Consider the following 19,656-nt stretch of genomic DNA (forward strand, 5'->3'; position numbering starts at 1 on the left):
TGGTCAGTACCCAGGGCCAGAGTAGCAAAGGCAAGAGCCCAATTCCAGCTCAGATGAGTATATCTGAGATCCCTCCCATCTCCAGCAAACACACTCTCACGTTCTGTGTTGATGGCATGCCCTTTGCTTCCTAAAAGAGAAATGAAATTCCCCACCCAAGGATTAGTCTCTGAAGAATCTCAGTTTCTCTACATTCTGCCCCTATTCTGTGATCTCCTCTTTTCCATCCACCTCTGCCCTTTGCCCCAGGGACCAGAGCCTAGTAGCTCAAATGAGGATGGCTAAGGTAATTATGGGGCATTTCAGTTGTGCAAAATGAGGCCTCATGGATGGATCACACCCACTCTCCGGGCTTTAAAATCTCCTGTGCACTTGATCTCATCGATTGCAACAGGCATATCTATGATCATAGAAACAGTAGTCATTACTCACCACGGCTTAGTCTCTGCTTCCCCAACACACACACGCACGCGCACACACACACAAACACACACACACACACCTATCACAGTTTTCAAAGGAGATAGGTGCTTTCCCTGTGTCAAGGGCCCTGTGTCTGGGTCCCAGCTGGGGAGACAATGAGCTGGTGGAGGAGCCTGGCTGGGGAAGGTCTACATGTGGGTCTGCTGGGGTTGGGCCCCTAGCAGGGATTTTATTGCTGTCTAACGGTGGTCCAAATATCAGCACGGCCTGAAATATAAGCAAAGACCCTGCCCATCTCACCTTCAGGAAAGGTTTTCTCCTTATCATCCTCTGCGATATGAAGAATGTCTGCGAGGAAAAAGCCAAGTCAGAAGAGCCCAGGTGACCCCCGCTGGAGTCTCTCCCATCCCCACACCTGTACTCAGCCCCCACTCATTCTGCTCCCAGTCAGGGGTGGCAGATTTTCCCTAAGTGGTCTGGACACACCTTGCATCAGAAATACCTGGGCCTTGGCCAGTTGGCTCAGGATATAGAGCATACGTCTGTCATATGGACATCCTGGCTTCAATCTCTGGTCAGGGCACACATGAGAAGCGACCATCTGCTTCTTCTCCCTCCCTCTCCCCCTTCTCGTTCTCTTTCCCTCTCATAGCCAATGGCTCACTGCTCTCAGCATCAGACTCGGGCCCTGGCAGTAGCTCAGTTGCCAGTAGATCCCAGTCAGGGCACATGAGAGACTCTGTCCAGCTATCTCCCCGCCTCTCATTTTAAAAAGAATGGAAGGAAGGAAGGAAGGAAGGAAGGAAGGAAGGAAGGAAGGAAGGAAGGAAGGAAGGAAGGAAGGAAGGAAAGGAGGGAGGGGGAAAGAAGACCTGGATGCTTGTAGAAACTCAGAATCCCTGACTTCACACCACATATTCTAAACCAGACTTTTTTTTATAGGAACAGAGACAGGGACAGAGAGAGAGACATATAGGGACAGACAGATAGGAAGGGGAGACATGAGAAGCATCAATTCTTCATTGCAGCACCTTAGTTGTTCATTGATTGCTTTCTCATATGTCCCTTAACCAGGGGGGCTAGAGCAGAGTAAGTGACCCCTTGCTCAACCCAGTGACCTTGGGCTCAAGCCAGCGACCCCATGATCAAGCTGGTAAGCTTGTGCTCAAGCCGTTTGAGCCCACACTCAAGCTGATGTCCTTGAAGTTTCGAACCTGGGTGTTCGGTGCCCCACTCCAATGCTCTATCCACTGCACCAACACCTGGTCAGGCGAATTAGAGTTTCTAAAGAGGAAGGTAGAATCTTCATTTTCAATAAACACCTGAGGTGATGGTGACCTACTTTAATATCATTGCAGAACTGATTTAACCAGGGAAGGACATGGGTCCTTCCTGCTGCCCTTTGTCTCACCTGCTGGAAGCCTCTCTCTCCCTGTCTGCTCTCAGTCCTGCCCTATTCCTGGGTGGTGCCACATTTCACATAGAGAAATGTTCAAAGTTCGGAAACTTGCCTAACAATCAGATCTAAGTGTTTGAGTGGGGACAGTGTTTGTAGTAGGATCTTCTATAGACGTAGCTGGATTTAGGATCACACTTTGCCTAATGAAGGAAGAAGACAGCGTGGAAGCAGCCCCATAGAAGGAGACCCCATCCCTCATGGTGCCGCAGTATCCAGGGGGAGGAGCTCCAAGGAGGGCGTGGTCAGGTGTGCTTGATGATCATCACCACGTGGAGGAAATTCCCTGGAGGATGAATTGCAGTGGGTCAGGGGTGGAGACATGGAGGGCGTGAGCAGAGTATAGAAGATTCTCTATGGAAGTGGGTTGTCAGGGGACAGACAGTGGGAAGAGGACACTCGGGTGAGGGGTTATGAGATGGCAGAGTCCTGACCCTGTGGTCAGGTCATGGGAAGGACCCAGGAGAACTGGAGAGAGTGAAAGTGGATGTGGCTCAGCCACTTTGCCTGACATTTATGTTCCTCAGCTCTGGGGAGAAGGGCTCATTTCCATTCATAGATCAGATGGGGACAGAGGGACTCTGATCTTCTCCAAAGTCACACAGCAAGTGCTATGGCAAATTATAAAACTTTTTTTCACATTATTTTTCTTTATGATTTTTTTATGAGAATGATATTAGTTCATGGATGTGAAACATTTACTGCTCTGGGTCCCTCTTTATAAAGGTTCCTTCCAGTCATCCTTAGGACTGATTTGTAGAAGTAGACAATCCCACACGCCCCCTAGTGGTCAAAATATGACATGCAGGTACTGCTGAGAGGTTAGCTTTTCCAATCTAACTCCATTTAGTTCTCACTGTCAACACTTATGAAAATATCTATATATTTGCTCTTTGTTTTTTATATTTTTGTTTTTTGCAAATGGCAGGGACAGAGAGAGACACAAACATCAAGGTGCTTCTGTATGTGCCCTGACCAAGGAATCAAACCAGCAACCAGCACACTTGGAATAATGCTCCAACCAACAGAGCTACGCCGCCAAGATATGAAACCTATTATTGCAGATGAAGTTGAGCCACTGCTCCCACCAGATGGGAGAGTTCAGGTCCATTCTATCTATTGTCACTGGCAGAAGGTCATTGATAACAAGAACCCCTTTGACCAGATATTGCAGCAAATCATCTGCAGGGACCTGTGTGTGTGTGTGCGCACATGTATGTGTGATGGAGTGTTTTTTATCTGTGGCGGGGACACCTGCCCCAGAACTCCAAGGAGCTGGACTCCAGCTGTCTCCGGCTGACCTCTACCTGGGACTCAACATTAGGGCTGGGAGGGGCCAATAATCCTGAGCTGGTTGTGTTGACAGCACTCTCATTTCACCCTGGTTTGTCATTGCTATATGATGCTACTGGTTCTCCCACATGGAGTAGAACCCAGATTGTGTGTGGCTTGGGGTGGGAGGGGGTAGCACTGTGAACTTTCGAGCATAGTGAGGGACGAAGAGATACAGAGTTAATTCGGCATTACGTGGATATGGCATCTGCACCTGCCATTTTCTCTGTTATTGTGGTGATATCTTAGGAGCTTTACCATAAGATTGCGGGTAACCAGGGAGGGCTTTCTTGCTCCTCCAGGTGAGCTGCTGAGTGTGGAGGGACGTTAAATAGACATGGTTGGAATTAGAATCACACTTTGCCCAGTGTTAAGGACACCTTTGTATTGGCCTCCCATTTTTTCCCTCTCTATGTAGGATCCTGTGTCTACCCTCCCCAGAGCACATTTCAGTGGGGCCCTCCTTGCAGGTAGAGGTGGTGGTGGGGTGTGCGTGCCCCGGACAGCTGAGAAATGCTGCTTCTCTCTCGGAGCAGGTGGAGAAGCCAGGTTGCCCGATGATGGTCCTTCCTTTCTCCTTCCCCCCCCCAGGGGAAGCAGACCCGGCCCCCACCTGCCTGCTCCAGCCTCTGCTCACCCCAGCCTTCCTCTTTGAACACCAGCTTCTTCCTCTTGTAGGCCACCACCGAGCCCTGTGGCACCGTCAGCTTCTTCTCTCTCACTTTGTGACCACCACCCTGTCCTTCACTCTGGGGACAGAAACCAGGTAACACCGTCATACATGCATGTGGTTTTAAATGTCAAACACCCTGGAAAGTGATGAGGAAAGGAGTCAGCAGCCCCTACCTCACCTACCCGGCTCCTGCTCTTTCCCTGTTCCCCCATATTTACCTTCACGTCCCTCAGACTCAGGTTGATATAGCAATCATTTGAGTTTTGTCGATTCAAGTATATTTAGTCACTTTCCCTTTTTGATTATTAGGGTTTCGTTTTTCTACACATTATAAGAGCTGAAGCCATAGACAAGAGGTAAACACCCAGCTACAGCCTATTCTAGCGTCTATGCAGTGCAAGTGACATATCCAATCCTAGGGTTCTCTCAGTGCCCTGTCCCATCCAAAGGGACTGTCCCATACTGAGAGACTCTTGTGAGTTTACAGCCCAGGGGCACGGGCTCACAGAAAAAAAAAAAAAAAAGAAAACCTGGGACCTATTCAAGGGAAGACAGAATATTTCCCTCCTCGTACATCATACCACCCTATCACTAAGGCCGATTCACCAGAGTTCCTTTCATCGTGTATACTGTGTGCAACTTTGAACAACAACAGAAAATTACAAGGCATATTCAAAGCCAACAAACAACAGTTTGAAGAGACACAACAAGCTGAGTATCAGAATCAGATATAACATAGATGCTAGAATGAAAAGACAGGGAATTTTAAACCACTATGATTAACAGCCTAGGAGATATAATGAAAAACACAGACAAAATGCTAGAGCACATTGGAAATGTAAACAAAAATATGGAAAATCTAAGAAAAAACTCAAAAAGAAGAGCTAGAGATATTAAAAGTACTATTACAATAATAAAGAGTGCCTTTGATTGGCTTATTGGTAAACTGAACACAAGTGTAATAAAATCTCTGCACTTGAAGACCTCTCAGTAGAAATCTCCATACTGAGAAGCAAAGAGAAAAATGACTTAAAAATGAAACATAATATCCAAGAACTGTAGGACAACTACAAACACAGTAACTTTCTTCCTCCAGGACAAAGTCACCCAGCTTGGGAAAATTAGTTAACAATTTAGTTTCTTTCCTTCTGTTACTAAACCTTCCAAGTGAGGACAAATTACACATAAAATATTATATAATGTGTAAGCATATTATAGCACAAACTGTTTGATAAATGAGTTCGTTTATATAATTAAACATAATACTGTTCGTTATTGCAAGTGACCTATGTAGATCCTCCATACTTGAGGGTATTTCCATCTCACCCCTTCTACCACTCTGCCCAGGACGTCACAGCATCCAGGGTCCGTCACCGCTGAGGATGCTGTGAGTGGTCCCTCATCTCCTCCCGCGTAAACTGAACATGGACACAGTGTGGCAGCCACCCCTTCAGATTTGCCAGAGTCCATCACTCACCCAAAGCAGGTGTCATACCACATAATTCAATCTAGCTCCTATTGTATTGATAGGTGTCCCCATTTCATACCTTCAAAAGAATTTTCAAATTGATGCACAGTTTTCCGCAAATATTCTCACTGCTGAGATCCTTCAGCTCGGTATCCTTGAGCAGTTCCACGATCTCCGTCACCACATACAGCTTCATCCTTGCTTTTCGGCACTGCCCCAGAAATGACGGCTCTGGGTCCCTCAGTTTCCTGGGGAGAGGAAAGGGTCAGAGTGGGAAGAGGAATCCTCTGAAGTTATCCTGGGGTACCCTCCTCAGGACCAGGAAGGGTGCAGAGGCTTTGGACTCTGTCAAGGATTCCCTCCGTGGGTAGAATGATATTGGTATGTGGTCAAGTTACAAGGAAAGAAAAACTTCTTTGCTATGCGGAATGGAGGGGCCCCATTTTCTGAAGGGGTTGTGGGAAGAAAACTGCATGTCATTGCTGAATGGCATCCTCATTTTTCAAGATTATATTAGTTTTATTATGGGGGGGGTTATAGATGTCTATGAGAAGGCCAGAAGTGGTCCTCAGTGACCAGAGTCCTCAGGAAGCCCTGCTGTCAGAGCTGGGGAATCCCACCTCCACACGGTCCAGGGGCTCAGTCAGGGTGCGGGGGGAGCATGTGGATCAATACGGTGGAGCAGGAAGATTCTGGATGGTTTTTCATGACATGCACATGGGGAGTTTATAGATGAGCTGTTGGTAGGTGGCTGCAGGGCTGACTGAAGATACAGGTCTGGGAGGGGCTGGGAGGGGTTTGAAGCACTGAGGGCAGATTTCATTTCTGTTGAGATTCAACTCTGGTTCTACTTACAGCCCCCCTTGGGTGGGCATCCTGGGTAACAGCCACGTGGGATACTGAGACCCTAAACTTGCCTTTCAATGAAGGAGGTGACTGAGCCTCCAGGGTGGATTTCCCCATTACCTTTGGGGGGGAAGTCAAGCTTCTTTCTGTGACTCTAAGATGTGATGTCATCTGACATTTACTCACCTTCAAACCTCATCTCTGTCCCCTTCATCCTGGTGGGATAAGCTTCCACCTCCCTGATTCCTGCTACTCCAGAAAATGCCAAGCTCCACCCTGTCCCAGGGCTTAAACCCGTGATGGCAAACCTATGACATGTGTGTCAGCACTGACACGCATGGCCATTTTCAATGACACCTGGCCACATGTGCTGCATACCAGAAAAGTATGAGGCCACATGCCAAGAAGGACGTTTCATCCTCGGCTCCTGCACAGCCAGGTACAGGAGCCGAGGATAAAACATTGGCTGTAGTGTAGACACTCTGTGCTGGAGGTCTGTAGGCCAAAACAACAGAATTCGGCACAGAGCGTCTAGTTCTGGGACTTCCGGTTAGACTGTTAGGGGATCTTTGACCTCACTTCCGGCCGGCAGAGCAGGGAGCAGCAAAATGCCACTGTGGACGCATCTCTGGGGGCCCTGTGATCGCCATTACCAGCAACCACATAACCACAGCAACCATCATCCAATCTACTGTTCTGGGGTTTCTAATTGACCATCATTACTGAGATAAGTGAGGGGGAGGCTGGGAGAGGTGAGGGCCTGTGCTATGGGTGCCATTTCCCGCCATTAGAAATAGCGGCAGCCATCTTAATTTACATAAGATGCAACTTGCAGAATTTCAAGACAGCATCTGGGCTCAGGTGTTTGTCGACTTGAGGTCAAAGCTTGAGAATCTGGAAAGGTGCCCCTTGGAGAATCAAGAGGAGTGCCACTACGAACAGGAAATTTGGAGTGCCTGGAACTGATTACCAGACACTTTTAGCACCCTGAAAAATATAGCAATGTCTTTACTCACAATTTTTCCCTCTACATACTTTTGTGAGACCTTATTCTCAGCATTAAATAATATCAGAACCAACAAAAGAAACAGATTGACAGATGAAGTTAGTAGTGCTTGCTTGGGCTTGAAGTGTACAAAATACCAACCTTCAATTGAAGATTTAGCCAATGAAATTCAGCAACAAAAAAGTCACTAATAGGCAGGTTAGTTAAAGAATTCCCCCTCCCCCTCACTTATCTTACTTAGTTCACGGCACCCCACACAAGTTAAATAATATCAAGACCAACAAAAGAAACCGACTGACAGATGAACAAAAAGATCACTAAGCAGGTAAGTTAAATAATTCGTTTTTGGTTTAACAAATACAGTTATATGTTACAATCATACATTTTTGTTATTTAAACTATAAATATCGTGAAATTATGGTTTTTGTCTCAAAGTGACACACCACCCAAGTTATGCTCAGTTTTTTGGCGAATTTTAACACACCAAGCTCAAAAGATTGCCTATCACTGCCTTAAACCCTCACCTGGCCACCTTCTTCTTTGAGTCTTTTATTCTTCAGGTCAGAGTTCAGCGTTTAGCTCCACAGAGACCCAAACAAATTCCACCCCCATCCAGCCCTCCTTCCCAAACCCTTAACTAATCCTCAGAGCTCCCTCACGACCTGTAACTACCTGCAGGGGAAACGCATGCCCTGCCCCACATTTATTTGTTAAAAGTATCTACTTGCCTTTCTTTTCGCATTTCAGGTTTTGACCTCAGGTTTATATATTTTTCTTGGACTACAAAATAAAATGCATCCCTGAAATTGGAGCCTCTTTAACCGATGAAAGTAATGTACAGGACAAAGTTTATCTTCCTTTCTAGCAACTAAAGAAATCCACGTACTCTTTCACACCATAAACAGTCTTTATAAGTATAAGTTCTAGGAAGTCTTACAAAACACCACAAATACAGAAATTGTGCCTCCCCCTCTTAAAGAAACTTTTAGTCTCTAATTAGCTGTGATTCTGATTAGTTGTTTGCTTAAGTAACTCTGCATTGATGAAAATAACATTTAAACTGAAGCCCTAGCCTGCTGGCTCAGTAGTAGAGCATCAGCCTGGCGTGTGGAAGTCCTGGGTTCAATTCCTGGCCAGGGCACACAGGACAAGCACCCATCTGCTTTTCTACCCTTCCCCCTCTCCTTTCTCTCTATCTCTCTCTTCCCCTCCCACAGCCAAGGCTGCATTGGAGCAAAGTTGGCCCAGGCACTGACAATAGCTCCATGGCCTCTGCCTCAGGTGCTAGAATGGTTCCCGTTGCAATGGAGCAATGCCCCAGATGGGCAGAGCATCGACCCCTGGTGGGCATACAAGGTGGATCCTGGTCGGGTGCATGTGGGAGTTTGTCTCTCTGTCTCTCCCCTCCCCCCCCGCTTCTCACTTCAGAAAAATACAAAAAAGAAACAAGTTTATATTTAAATTGAAATCTTGGTTCCGGCCCTGGCCGGTTGGCTCAGCGGTAGAGTGTCGGCCTAGCGTGCGGAGGACCCGGGTTCGATTCCCGGCCAGGGCACACAGGAGAAGCGCCCATTTGCTTCTCCACCCCTCCGCCGCGCCTTCCTCTCTGTCTCTCTCTTCCCCTCCCGCAGCCAAGGCTCCATTGGAGCAAAGATGGCCCGGGCGCTGGGGATGGCTCCTTGGCCTCTGCCCCAGGTGCTAGAGTGGCTCTGGTCGCAACATGGCGACACCCAGGATGGGCAGAGCATCACCCCCTGGTGGGCAGAGCGTCACCCCCGGGTGGATCCCGGTCGGGCGCATGCGGGAGTCTGTCTGACTGTCCCTCCCCGTTTCCAGCTTCGGAAAAAATACAAAAAAAAAAAATCTTGGTTCCTAAAACACATAAGGAAATCAATTCCTTATTGAACCTTTACAGGATATTTGAAGATCTGTCATCTCCCATGTCATCTCCAAGTTCAATTAAATCCTAGGACACAGGACAAACTTTATTTAATCTAAGAGTTTCAGAGCCACTGCCTTCCTTAAACTAACACTTTAATTTATTCTTATTGCTTATTTGCTCACTGGCTGCATGTCCCCTGCCCCAGTAAATATGTTTTAGGACAGGGACTTTTACTGGTCTTGTTATTACTCTATTCTCACCTCAAAACAGCATAAGGAAGGACAGTTGCAGCATTATTAAAATTTATTAGATCACTACAATCATTAGTGAGTGAATGTATCAATGCCAGAAGAGCAGCATGATTGGACATGCCATTCTCTTCATTCTGAGTCTCAGGACAAAGTCTATCAGACACCCCCTCACCCACGGGGACAGCACCGCTGCTTGGGGCTGTTGACCAGCTCCTTCCCCTCCTGTGTCCTCACCTCTTAAGAAGTTCTGTCCACGTTTCATATGGGACGGTGACAATCTGACACTCGAAGGAGGACCCATGGCACTGAGTAGCCTCCCCCAAGAAGCTCACACCTGCCCCAGCATCCACACTGCCACCTGCCTGCTGCTTGTTGAACACAGTGTCACTGAAGAGGACAGGACCTTTCACAGCAACATCTGGAAACAGACAAGGGGGCTGAGCGTTAGCCTGGAATTCTCTCTGGACCAGCTGGGAGATGGATGGGGACGGAAACACTGAGCCCTCATTGCCCCACCCTCCTACTCAACTGAGTCTCTCAGCCAGAAAGCTAACTCATCAATTCATCCTGTGAGTGTACATTACCACTGAGGACAGTGTTTGTGTCCACCCAGGGGCTGGATGTCAGGGATGATGTCCTACACCTGAGAAATGATGATGTCACTTACACCTGGGTCCAGGAGACCCACAACATCTCTCCAGGCACAGGGTCAACCCCAGGAGAGGGGCTCACAATCAGTAAATGTTTGGGACTTGGAGCCACACTGACTTGGGTTTGAGTCCCACACCTCCCAGCTCCCAGGTATGTAACACAGAACAAACCATTTTATAAGCTTTCACTTATTGTTATGTAAAATGGGGATCATATTTCTTGCCCAAGAGGCTGCTGTCAGTATTAAATGAATGTGGGGTCATGATTAGTAACTTCTCAGATACTCTTAGTTCCTTGCCCATTGTCCATAGGTGAAGCCAATCCTGAGGTCCCCCTGTGTGGGGGTCTCAGAATGTCTTGAGTGTTGCACCCCTTCCCTCTGACCCTTGTTTGCAGCCCTGGCCTCCTACGCCCCCGGCTGACAATACCTGGGACAGAAGTGCCTGGTTCAAGGATGTGCAAGAGGGAGACATCAAGTGGAGTGTCTCGTAGTTGCCAAAACAGTAAGAGAGACTTCTTCCTCCGTACCAGAGTGAAGCAATTTATTTTGGTGGCATTCATCGTGTAATTGACAGGCCTGAGTTCTTCGTCTCCAATCTCTTTGACCAACTCCTTGATAGCTCTCTCAAACGTGGAGGGCATGTTGCTAGGAGCAGAGAGAAGAGAAGTACAAAGACCAGGTGAGTCTTACAGATGAGATTAAATGAGTTTTCATGTGTCATTCAGAAAGAGCTGACAGTGACTTGAATATTTCATAGCTTTTGTCCTGTCTCCAAAGGGAAGGAGCATACATGTGCAAACGGTCCCCACGTCAGCTGGGATGGCCCTAGGTCTTCCTTAGATAACTATCTAGCAGGGTGTCTTCAGTGAGCAGAGATGAGATACCTAGACTGGCAGTCCCTGTCAGGTCAGGGGACACGTGAGCCCTGGCTTAATTGGTTGGAGGTGACAAAGAGGAGGTCAATGTCTTTCCAAAAATTAAAATTATAAACTTTCTTATGTCACTTAAATTATAGCTGACCAAATCATACACTTTTTAATCACCCCTCTGGAGGACGGCTTTTTATGTGTGTGTGAGTCATATATGTTCAAGGTGGCAAAGCCCGTGCTGTTCATGATTTTATACAGTCTTGCTGTGGCTGAAATGGAACAAGAGGGCAGCCCTCACAGGATGGGCAGGAGATGGTGAGATAACACCCCAGAAGCCTGCATTGTTGTGCTAAGAGGACCACGATTCATCTGAAAACTATAAAGTGCGTCACTTCCCCTGCGTGGGAGGTGTCTAGTAAGGGTAGTCATCGACCTGCATGTTACTCTCATTCTCCTTTTAAACACTTTCAATTTCAAAGAATGACGTCAGCAAGATGGCAGACAGGCCTCTTCAGCCCTCATCCGCCCACAGAGGCACCGCTGTGGGGGCCCAGAGCCTGGCAGAGGTCCCAGCCCTCCGTGAAAGTCAACACCCAGGAATGGGTGCACAGTCACCCCACACCCCTTCCCCGAGGCAGCACAGTGCAGGCGACACTACCCCCTAGACACACGGTGTCTCCAGGACATGAGGCACAGTGAGCTCCTGGCTCCCCAGCTGTGCAGGATGCTCCTAAGAGGCCTGCTTCTTTGCCAGCCCACCCAGAGGCAGATTAGGGTCATTTGAGGCTCCAGGCACAGAAGAAAATATTGGGCCCTTTCCAATAGAAAAAAGTGCAAAGTTGCAGTTTTGCGGGCTCTTAAGAAGTCGCGACCCAGGGCACTTGCCCAGTGTGCCCTCCATTAAATCCGCCTCTGATCCCACCCAGACCACTGAGGAGGATCGGCAGGGCCGAAGACTCTGAGGACAGACAGGTGGACGTCATGGACGGGTGAGTGGGTAATGCCGACGTGGGACATACACGTACAATGGGATATTACTCCGCCATAAAAAGAATGAAACCTTGCCTGACCACGCAGCGGCGCAGTGAACAAGGCATTGGCCTGAGACACCAAGGCTCCTGGCCGGAGTGTAGGATCCTAGGCAGGACACCATGGTTGCTGGCTAGCCCAAATGTCACAGGCTTGAAGCCAAGGTTGCTGGCTTCGGCCCGAAGGTGTTGGTTTAAGGCCAAGGTCGCTGGCTTGAGCAGGAGCGTCGCTGTCTCTGCTGGAGCTCCCTCCCCCCCCCCAAGCACATATGAGAACCCAATCAGTGAACAACTAAAGTGCCGCAACAAAGAACTGATTGTCCTCATCTCTCCCTCCTGTGTTCTGTCACTGTCCATCCTCTCTCCCCGCCGCTCTCTTTCTCTTGCTTAAAAAGAAAAGGAATGAACTCTTGACATGTGCGTCAACACGGAAGGACCTGGAGAGCCTTATGCCAAGTGACATAAGTCAGATCAAGAAAGACAAGTACCGTAGGGTTACCGTTGTGTGCGGAATCTGGGGGGAAAATCAAATATGACTAAACAGATCATAGAGACAGAATAAGCTGACAGTTGGCAAAGAGAAGAGGGTATAAACATGGGTGAAAAGAAATTGTATCAGAGATACACCCCTTAGCGTAGGTGGGGTAAGGTCAGTGGAGGCCCTGGGTGCAGCCGCTCGGGGCCTATGCAGTGTAGTGCGTGTATATTATGTAATGAAATAATGAAAATAAGTGAATATAAACATACTATCAGGTCTTACCACTGATTGTAAACTTGTACGTAATTAAAATTGCACATATGAAACCAAACTTGGCGTCATTAGAAAAAAGTGTAAAGTTGGTGTTTTGCGGGGCCCTTCAGAAGTCAGGGCCCAGGGCATGTGCCTGGTACAACCGCCATTAAATACACCTCTGCCCCTTAGCCTTCCATGGCTGCACGTTGCTACCCAGAATTCCTCTTCATTAGGGAGGACTCGGGGAGAAGTGCTAACTTTGGGGGTGGGGTGTCAAACTAGAACAAACCAGAAAGCCCTCTGCTCGTCTCACAACCCTACTCTGAACATCGCTGTCTCTGACCACAGCGTCCTCTCTTCTTGTTCACCCCTGGTCCCGGGTAGAACTCACCAGGCTGTATGTGTGTGTCTCACAGGGAAAGGTTCCGATGAGCGGGCTCGTCCAGCCTCCAGACGCCGCAGGTCAGACTCGCTCCAGAGATCAGAGAGCTGTGCTCTGCCCCTCGGGGATTCTTTCCGGCAGCAGGTCCCTGACCCGCTTTGCAGAGCAATGTCCTGGGAAATACGACAGGAGGCCCTGTCTCCGCATAGGACCAGGTCTGGGCTGAGGTCTGGGGCTGGCTATTTCAGCTCCCAGGTCAGATGCAGGGTGACGGAGATAGGGGGCTACACTCACCTCCTCCCGGGACCACACTGGGGTGACAGGTAAACTAGGGAAGAATCGACCTGAACATCCAGCTGCAGGCTGGCTGAAGAGACATCTGGTAACCAAGGACTCACATGGAAGCCACCTCAAGACTGGCGGGAAGAGGGGAGACTTGGAAGAGCTGGCCCGGCTCCCAGAAGCCGTGACTGAGATCCTAGAGAGATGTCTCAGCTGCAGGTTGGAGTTTCTCCTGATAAAGGCGGGGCCTACACAAAAAACACAGCACCCTCAGCTCAGAGCACCAGCCCAGGAAGTGGTGCTCACATAACATCCTGCCTTGAAAAGCCACATTTCCCTGCAAAGAAACCAGTGACACAGGCACCGTCTCAAAGGCCAATACACAACATTTTGTATTTATGTATACAACTGGGCAACACGCCAGCGTTCTAAGGGCCTTGCACTGACTCTTGGACGTTCTAGAAGCCAAAGAGAACTTATCTGAGCTGTTTGGGATGAGTTATGTGAATCCAGGGAAGCCTGAGGGGTTTGGGTTAATCTCAGCTTAGAACCAAGATGATCATAAACAGCCTGCAGCTTCCCTGTCCCATTCCCTGGCTCTCCCTCCTGGAGCCCCGACATCCTCCCTGAGGGATGTAAACGGGACAGTCCGGAGCAGCAAACGTGCAGCAGCAGAGAAGCACCCTGGTCCTCCTACACCGAGAACAGCCTCTTGTTGGGGAAGCAGCAATGTGGGGACCCTGAGAACACACTCCATCTCCCTCCTGAAGCGGGTAGACAGCTCCCATGGCCTCCCTCCTGACACACCTCACACAGCAGTCTCCTGTGGCTGCGACGTCACGGGGAGCTCTCCATGCCTGGCGTGGTGGCCCAGAGTCAGCGACGTCACTGTACTTAGGATTTCAGGGGAGACTGAGGTGCGGGTGGCAGCACATGTTATTTTCTTCAGAATTCTGCAGTAGTTGATTCTCTCTTCAGGTTAGCCTTGATCACAGGTTTTCATGGAGACCTCTTTTCTGGCCCCTCCGTGCCCTTCTCTGTTTCACTTCTGCTTCTCTGCCTCCCTTCTTCCTGTCCCCGAAGTCCTACAAGTTTCTGTGTGTCGCTTCTGGTGCCTCTCTCTCCCACACCCCTTCCCTGTCCTTACACAGAGTAAGTCACTTCTCTGAGCCCGCCCTCAACCAGCCAGCCATCAGCCAGCTGCAGTCTCTGGGTTTGGGGTCCACATTTTCTACACAACGTCTCCATTCTACTGCGGGGGTGTCAAGGTTAGTAAGACAGAGTCTCCACTCCACAGACTTAGCTCTGGTATGGGGACCCTTGTATGGAGAGAGGTAGGTATGGATGGATGATAGATACATAGATAGATAGATAGATAGATAGATACATACATACATACATACATACATAGCTAATAGATAGAAAATAGTGTAAAACATCTGCCCAGCAAGGCTCTTAATTCTATTCCTTTATCCAATTTCACTGCTGCAGTGAACTCTATTTATTTCCTGTCAGTGAATCATGTTAGAGACACCTCTGGTCATGTCTTCTCCCCACCCCCGTGTCACAAGCCTTCAGTGACTCCCCACTGGGGCCCTGCCCTGTTAGGAAATGGCAGTTTAGAAGCACAGTGAGAAATATCATGGCCCTCCCTAACTGAGAGGGAGGGACTTGGAAACTGGTGAACTTTCATGACACAGTCACAGCCAGCAGTGGGGAGACTTTTGCTCTTGTTTCAGCTCCTGTGGCCCAGGGGCACTCCTTGAGCTGCTAAGGCCACTTGACCAGTCCCTTACGTAAGAATCCACACATCGCAGATCGCACAACAGGAAGCTCCCAGAAATGAGGGTTCGGGAGGCTCTGGGGTCCTGCCTGGCTGTTCAAATCCCACCCACCTATCAGAGTCCCGTCTCCCTTCCCCGTCCCCAGGAGACTGTGTGAGATTTCTCTCTTCCCCGTTCTCATTAGCCCCAAAGAAGGGGATGCTATGAGAACTGGGATGTATCAGTTTTATTTACAGTATGTCTACTCCCCAGTGTCTAGCTGAGTACCTGGCAAACTGCACCCTTTATAAATATTTATTGATTGAGTGAAGAGGGACAGGGGCAAACTCATTGTTTCTTGCACATCAGTAGCACTTAATCCAGGACCTTTCACAGAGCATGTGCTCAGGAAGGTTTTCCTGGATTAATTTACTATTTCAGAACATATAGGAAAGTGTTCTTCTAATCAGATTCTCTTGTTTTGGGCTGGGGCACATTTGAGGTAGTAGCTGGATTTGAATCATCTATGTGCCAACAGCACCAGAATGTACAGTTTCTAATCATGACACTGGACTGCTCACAGGTATGGGGGAATCACCAGAAAACAAGCCACGTTCCACTCCCTACGTCACTTCGTCGCAACCACGTGCTGCTGGAGCACGTGGCAAGGACACTGTGGAAACAAACTTTATCCTTACTTAGGTGTGAACCCTGTCACTCTCCTGTCTACAAGGAGAAATGAGGGCCACGTGTGCTCATCCCTCCCCCACCCCAGGCTAACACGGCTCCCCCAGGGTCTTCCCACCTGGATACCGCCCCTCCCCCAACACCGGGTGGCCAATGGGGCTCAGCTTCCAGCTGTTTCTCTGCTGCTCAGATAAACCAGTGGGTTTTAATGTTTTTGAGCATCTCTGCTCCAACACTCCTGGTGTGAACTGAGCCAACTCTGGTTGCTAGGTGCCCATTACAAAAGCAAAGGAATTTCCAAAATAAAAAGGTACTTAAATGCACTTGAATCAAGTACACTTGCTCCCTCACTGTGTGACTGGGTGCAGTGCAGCCTTACTCACCTTACAGAGGTGACCTCCTTGTTACTCTAGGACACTGTCGTACAAAGTCTCAAGGAAGCTGTAAGGATCTTTCACTCTTTCCAGAGTCCCAGTGAAGAAACAGAGAGGGATGTTTCAATGCCGAGATTCTGGGCAAGTAGTGGGCGCTCGGTTAGTACTTGTTGAATGAATGAATGAATGAATGAATGAACGAATGAACGAATGAACGAAAAGACAGATAATGAACAAATGAGTAAGTGAATATGTGCGCACTAGGACCTGCTTTTGCAACCTGAGGATTCCTGATGGATAACACAAAGACAGACATCTATGCAGTGGTTTTAAAATAAATCTGTAAGTTTTCCTTCATTCAAGAGATAAAACGTGAGTGGGACTTGGGCTCAGTGATAACGTCTAACAAATACAATTTGGCAGAATCCACCATGTGTGACTACATCATAAGAGACATCAATGCTTTCCCCTCCCTCTCCCACACTCTATGTCCCCCTTTCTCTTTTGTCATTCACTCTGGGGGAAGCTACTGCCCATGTCATGAGGACACTCAAACCATCTGTGGATAAGGAAATGACTGACGCCCCCACCAACAGCCGTGTCAGAGAACCAAACTCAAAACACATTCTCCAGTTTCCAGGCAGTCTTCAGACGACTGTGGCCTCTGCCAACGTCAGACTGCAGTCCCATGAGAGACCCCGATCCTGCACCACCCAGCTGTGGCCACTCCCCAGTTCTGGACCCACAGGAACAGGACAACGTAAATCAAATGTTTGCTGTTTGAAGCCACATTCGGGGGTGATTTGTTAAGTGATAGATAACAATCTTCTCCCACCTTTGTCGAGATGACAGCTATTAACATTACACGTGAGGGTGTCTGTTCACTCTTGCATACCCAGAGCCTCGCATCTTGTGTGCACTCAGTGATCAACAGTGTCAGCTCATTCAATGACAGGTTGGCCACCAATCTTTTATGGATACCTCTATGTACATACAGGCTCACCCAGAAACAGAGGCATAATTCACCAGTAAAAAATAAATAAATAAAAGACGGACACTTTTTAACAAAGAACCATTGGCGAGCAGAATTGTCAAAACAGTAACCACTAAGAATTATCCAAAAAGTGCTGTTAGAATTTGCATAACTGGTTTCTCTTACTGGGGTGGGAGAGCCACCTCTAAAAGGAACACAAGGCCTTGGTGTCCCCAAAGTAGGACAATGGAGAGAGGGACAGCCTGAGAAGCCCAGCTTAGGGCAACTGAGGACTCATCTCTCATTAGGAGAAAAAATTAAAGAGGGAGGAGAGGAGAAATGGGGGAGGGGAGGCAGAAGAGCAGAGACAGGAGAGAGGAGACTGCATTTCACCACCAGGCTTCCTGCTGTGACAGTGCTGCCACCTTCTGGCATAAACTGGAAATTCAGGAGAAAATATTGCCTATCATTTCCAATCAATAGATGATCCTATATACATATCAATAGAGTTCATATATGTGCATATTTATATCATGGATTCCTCACATCTACTAAACTAGAATTAAATAGATCCACTTTTCAAGCTCCTACCTTTTAAAACATACCACGGAGGGCCTGGACAATGAGAGAAACTGCTTCAGTGTTCTCCCTACGTCCATGCGTGCCTCCGCCCATCCTTCCCCCACCCAGCAGCCAGTCTCCTGCGCTTTGTGACAACACGAAAAACTTAAAAGGCCTTCAGCCAAGTGAAGTAAGTCAAACAGACAAACACAAAGTCTGTATATCACTTATATAAGAATTATTTAAAATGCCACAGACTTATGAAGATACAGAGAACAGCTTGGAGGTGTTAACAAAAGACAGGACCAGGACTGAAGCCCGCCTCACAGGACAAACTCCCAGTCCTGCCCACCAGGGGGCGCACAGGACTCAGCCAGATGCTGCAGAATGCAGAGGGCCCCATACAGGGCGCACAGGGGCTCCTTGGCTTCCGGCTCCCAGGCTGACGTGGGGCTGTTCAGCTCCATCTTCAGGCCACACTCGGCCAGCAGGCCATAGGTTATGGACAAACTCTCCCCCTGGAGCGGGGCCAGGAGCTCGGGGTTGAGGGTGAAGGGGACGCTCCCAGAGCATAGGAAGTTGGGCTCCAGGAAGCTTCGCACCTTGAAGAAACAGTGACACATGTGACAGGTCAGTCTCTGAGGTCAGGAAGAGAGGAACTTCCGTCCCAAGAGCCAGGGGTCATGCAGGGACATTACAGGGACAGGAGCTTTGGAGTCACGTCCTGGTCCTGCCTTGGGATCAGTGTGACACAAACACGTTACTGGAAACCCTTGAGCATGGGTCCCTCAGCCACTAGATAGTGACACGACCATTTACCTTTGTTTGAAACTGTATACGTGTACTCTCATGTATACACATATGTCTATACGTACACGTGTACTTAGATATTCATTCCTGGAGAGCGAGTACATGTAATTTGCACATGGTAACCATGTGAATAGAACAGGGCTACAACTCACATCCCATGAGTCCCCAAACCTGTATTCACACACAGCTATTTTAGGCCTGAACGTAGCGTCGTCTGCAAGGGTCACCATGGAATCTCAGACCTTCTCAAGATAGACATGCGCACTGGCCGGCTCTAGAGGGAGGTGCAGCTCCATTTCCCGAGGCCACACGGGGCCTCGGCTCCCTCCCAGCAGACACCTCAGTCCTCCCGCTTCTCTCAGAATCACTCTTCCCTCTGGTTCCCTCCCCTCTTCCCGGGACGCTGCCCTGGGGAATCTCACCAGGTCCCGCTGCTGGGAGAGGATCTCCTTCTCCATGGAATAGGCCAGCAGATCATGTTGGATGTCACTCAGCACTGGGGACAGGGGGACATTTGGAGAAAGAGTCAGATGACCCTCTCCCTACATGAACTGAGAGACCCTTAAGAGGCAAACTCCAAGGCAGAGAAATAAAACACACGAGACTTGAAGGTCCAGTTCCTGCCCTGAAAGTCCTCCTGCTCCTGGGATGGTGCCCAGGACGCCACAGAGCACGGGCAGAGGGTGGGTCCTGGGCCGCAGCCTGGGTGCATCACCCCAATGGTACGCTGCTGGGAGCTGGGACAGTCTCCTCAGGTCTCAGGCCTGTGTCACACGGCAAGTTTGTCCCCTGAGCCCTCCTGACCTGGGACAGGAGTGTGCTGTGAGGGTGCAAGGTCACAACGTTTGAAGGGTTTACATAAGGTGGCATCAATTGCCACCCTTTTGAGGGCTCTGTGAGACAAAGCATATGACTCCCCCATTCTTCCTCCAAATCATACTCACCCATTGTGGCTTCAAGCAGGTAAAGGATGAGGTTCTCAGAGAAAATATAATGACATCTTGAGTAATTTTGCAGTTCATTTAGGATGGTGTGACCAGGGCCACTCAAATCACCCAAGGACTCCTCTTCAAGCTAAGAGATATGGGTATTATTAATGATGAGAATAATAACATCCTGTAATTCTGTGTGTTAAGTGATTAACCAAGAAGTAAGGGATAATGGCACGCCCAGGGGATTCAGAACACCCTTAGTAAATAGAACAG

At 48.7% G+C, this 19,656-nt stretch overlaps 2 protein-coding genes across 2 annotated transcripts in view; both read right to left on the minus strand.

Annotated features, from left to right (window-relative positions):
* Nucleotides 1-14,289, minus strand: part of LOC136401371 (gasdermin-C-like) — an 87,837-nt gene extending 73,548 nt beyond the window's left edge. The window contains exons 1-4 of the mRNA XM_066379500.1: nucleotides 14,091-14,289; nucleotides 13,296-13,531; nucleotides 13,011-13,174; nucleotides 10,417-10,634 (exon numbers count right to left, since the gene is read on the minus strand). Of these exons, the coding sequence (XP_066235597.1) occupies nucleotides 10,417-10,630 (214 nt within the window). The 5' untranslated portion in view covers nucleotides 10,631-10,634; nucleotides 13,011-13,174; nucleotides 13,296-13,531; nucleotides 14,091-14,289. The remainder of the gene's footprint in view (nucleotides 1-10,416; nucleotides 10,635-13,010; nucleotides 13,175-13,295; nucleotides 13,532-14,090) is intronic.
* Nucleotides 14,290-16,431: 2,142 nt separating this feature from the next.
* The window catches only part of LOC136401375 (gasdermin-C-like), a 46,258-nt gene continuing 43,033 nt past the window's right edge, over nucleotides 16,432-19,656 (minus strand). The window contains 3 exon segments of the mRNA XM_066379509.1: nucleotides 16,432-18,243; nucleotides 18,874-18,947; nucleotides 19,396-19,525. Coding sequence (XP_066235606.1) covers nucleotides 17,965-18,243; nucleotides 18,874-18,947; nucleotides 19,396-19,525 — 483 coding nt within the window. The 3' untranslated portion in view covers nucleotides 16,432-17,964.

This window comes from Saccopteryx leptura, chromosome 3, assembly GCF_036850995.1.
Source record: "Saccopteryx leptura isolate mSacLep1 chromosome 3, mSacLep1_pri_phased_curated, whole genome shotgun sequence".
In the NCBI taxonomy this organism is placed as follows: domain Eukaryota; kingdom Metazoa; phylum Chordata; class Mammalia; order Chiroptera; family Emballonuridae; genus Saccopteryx; species Saccopteryx leptura.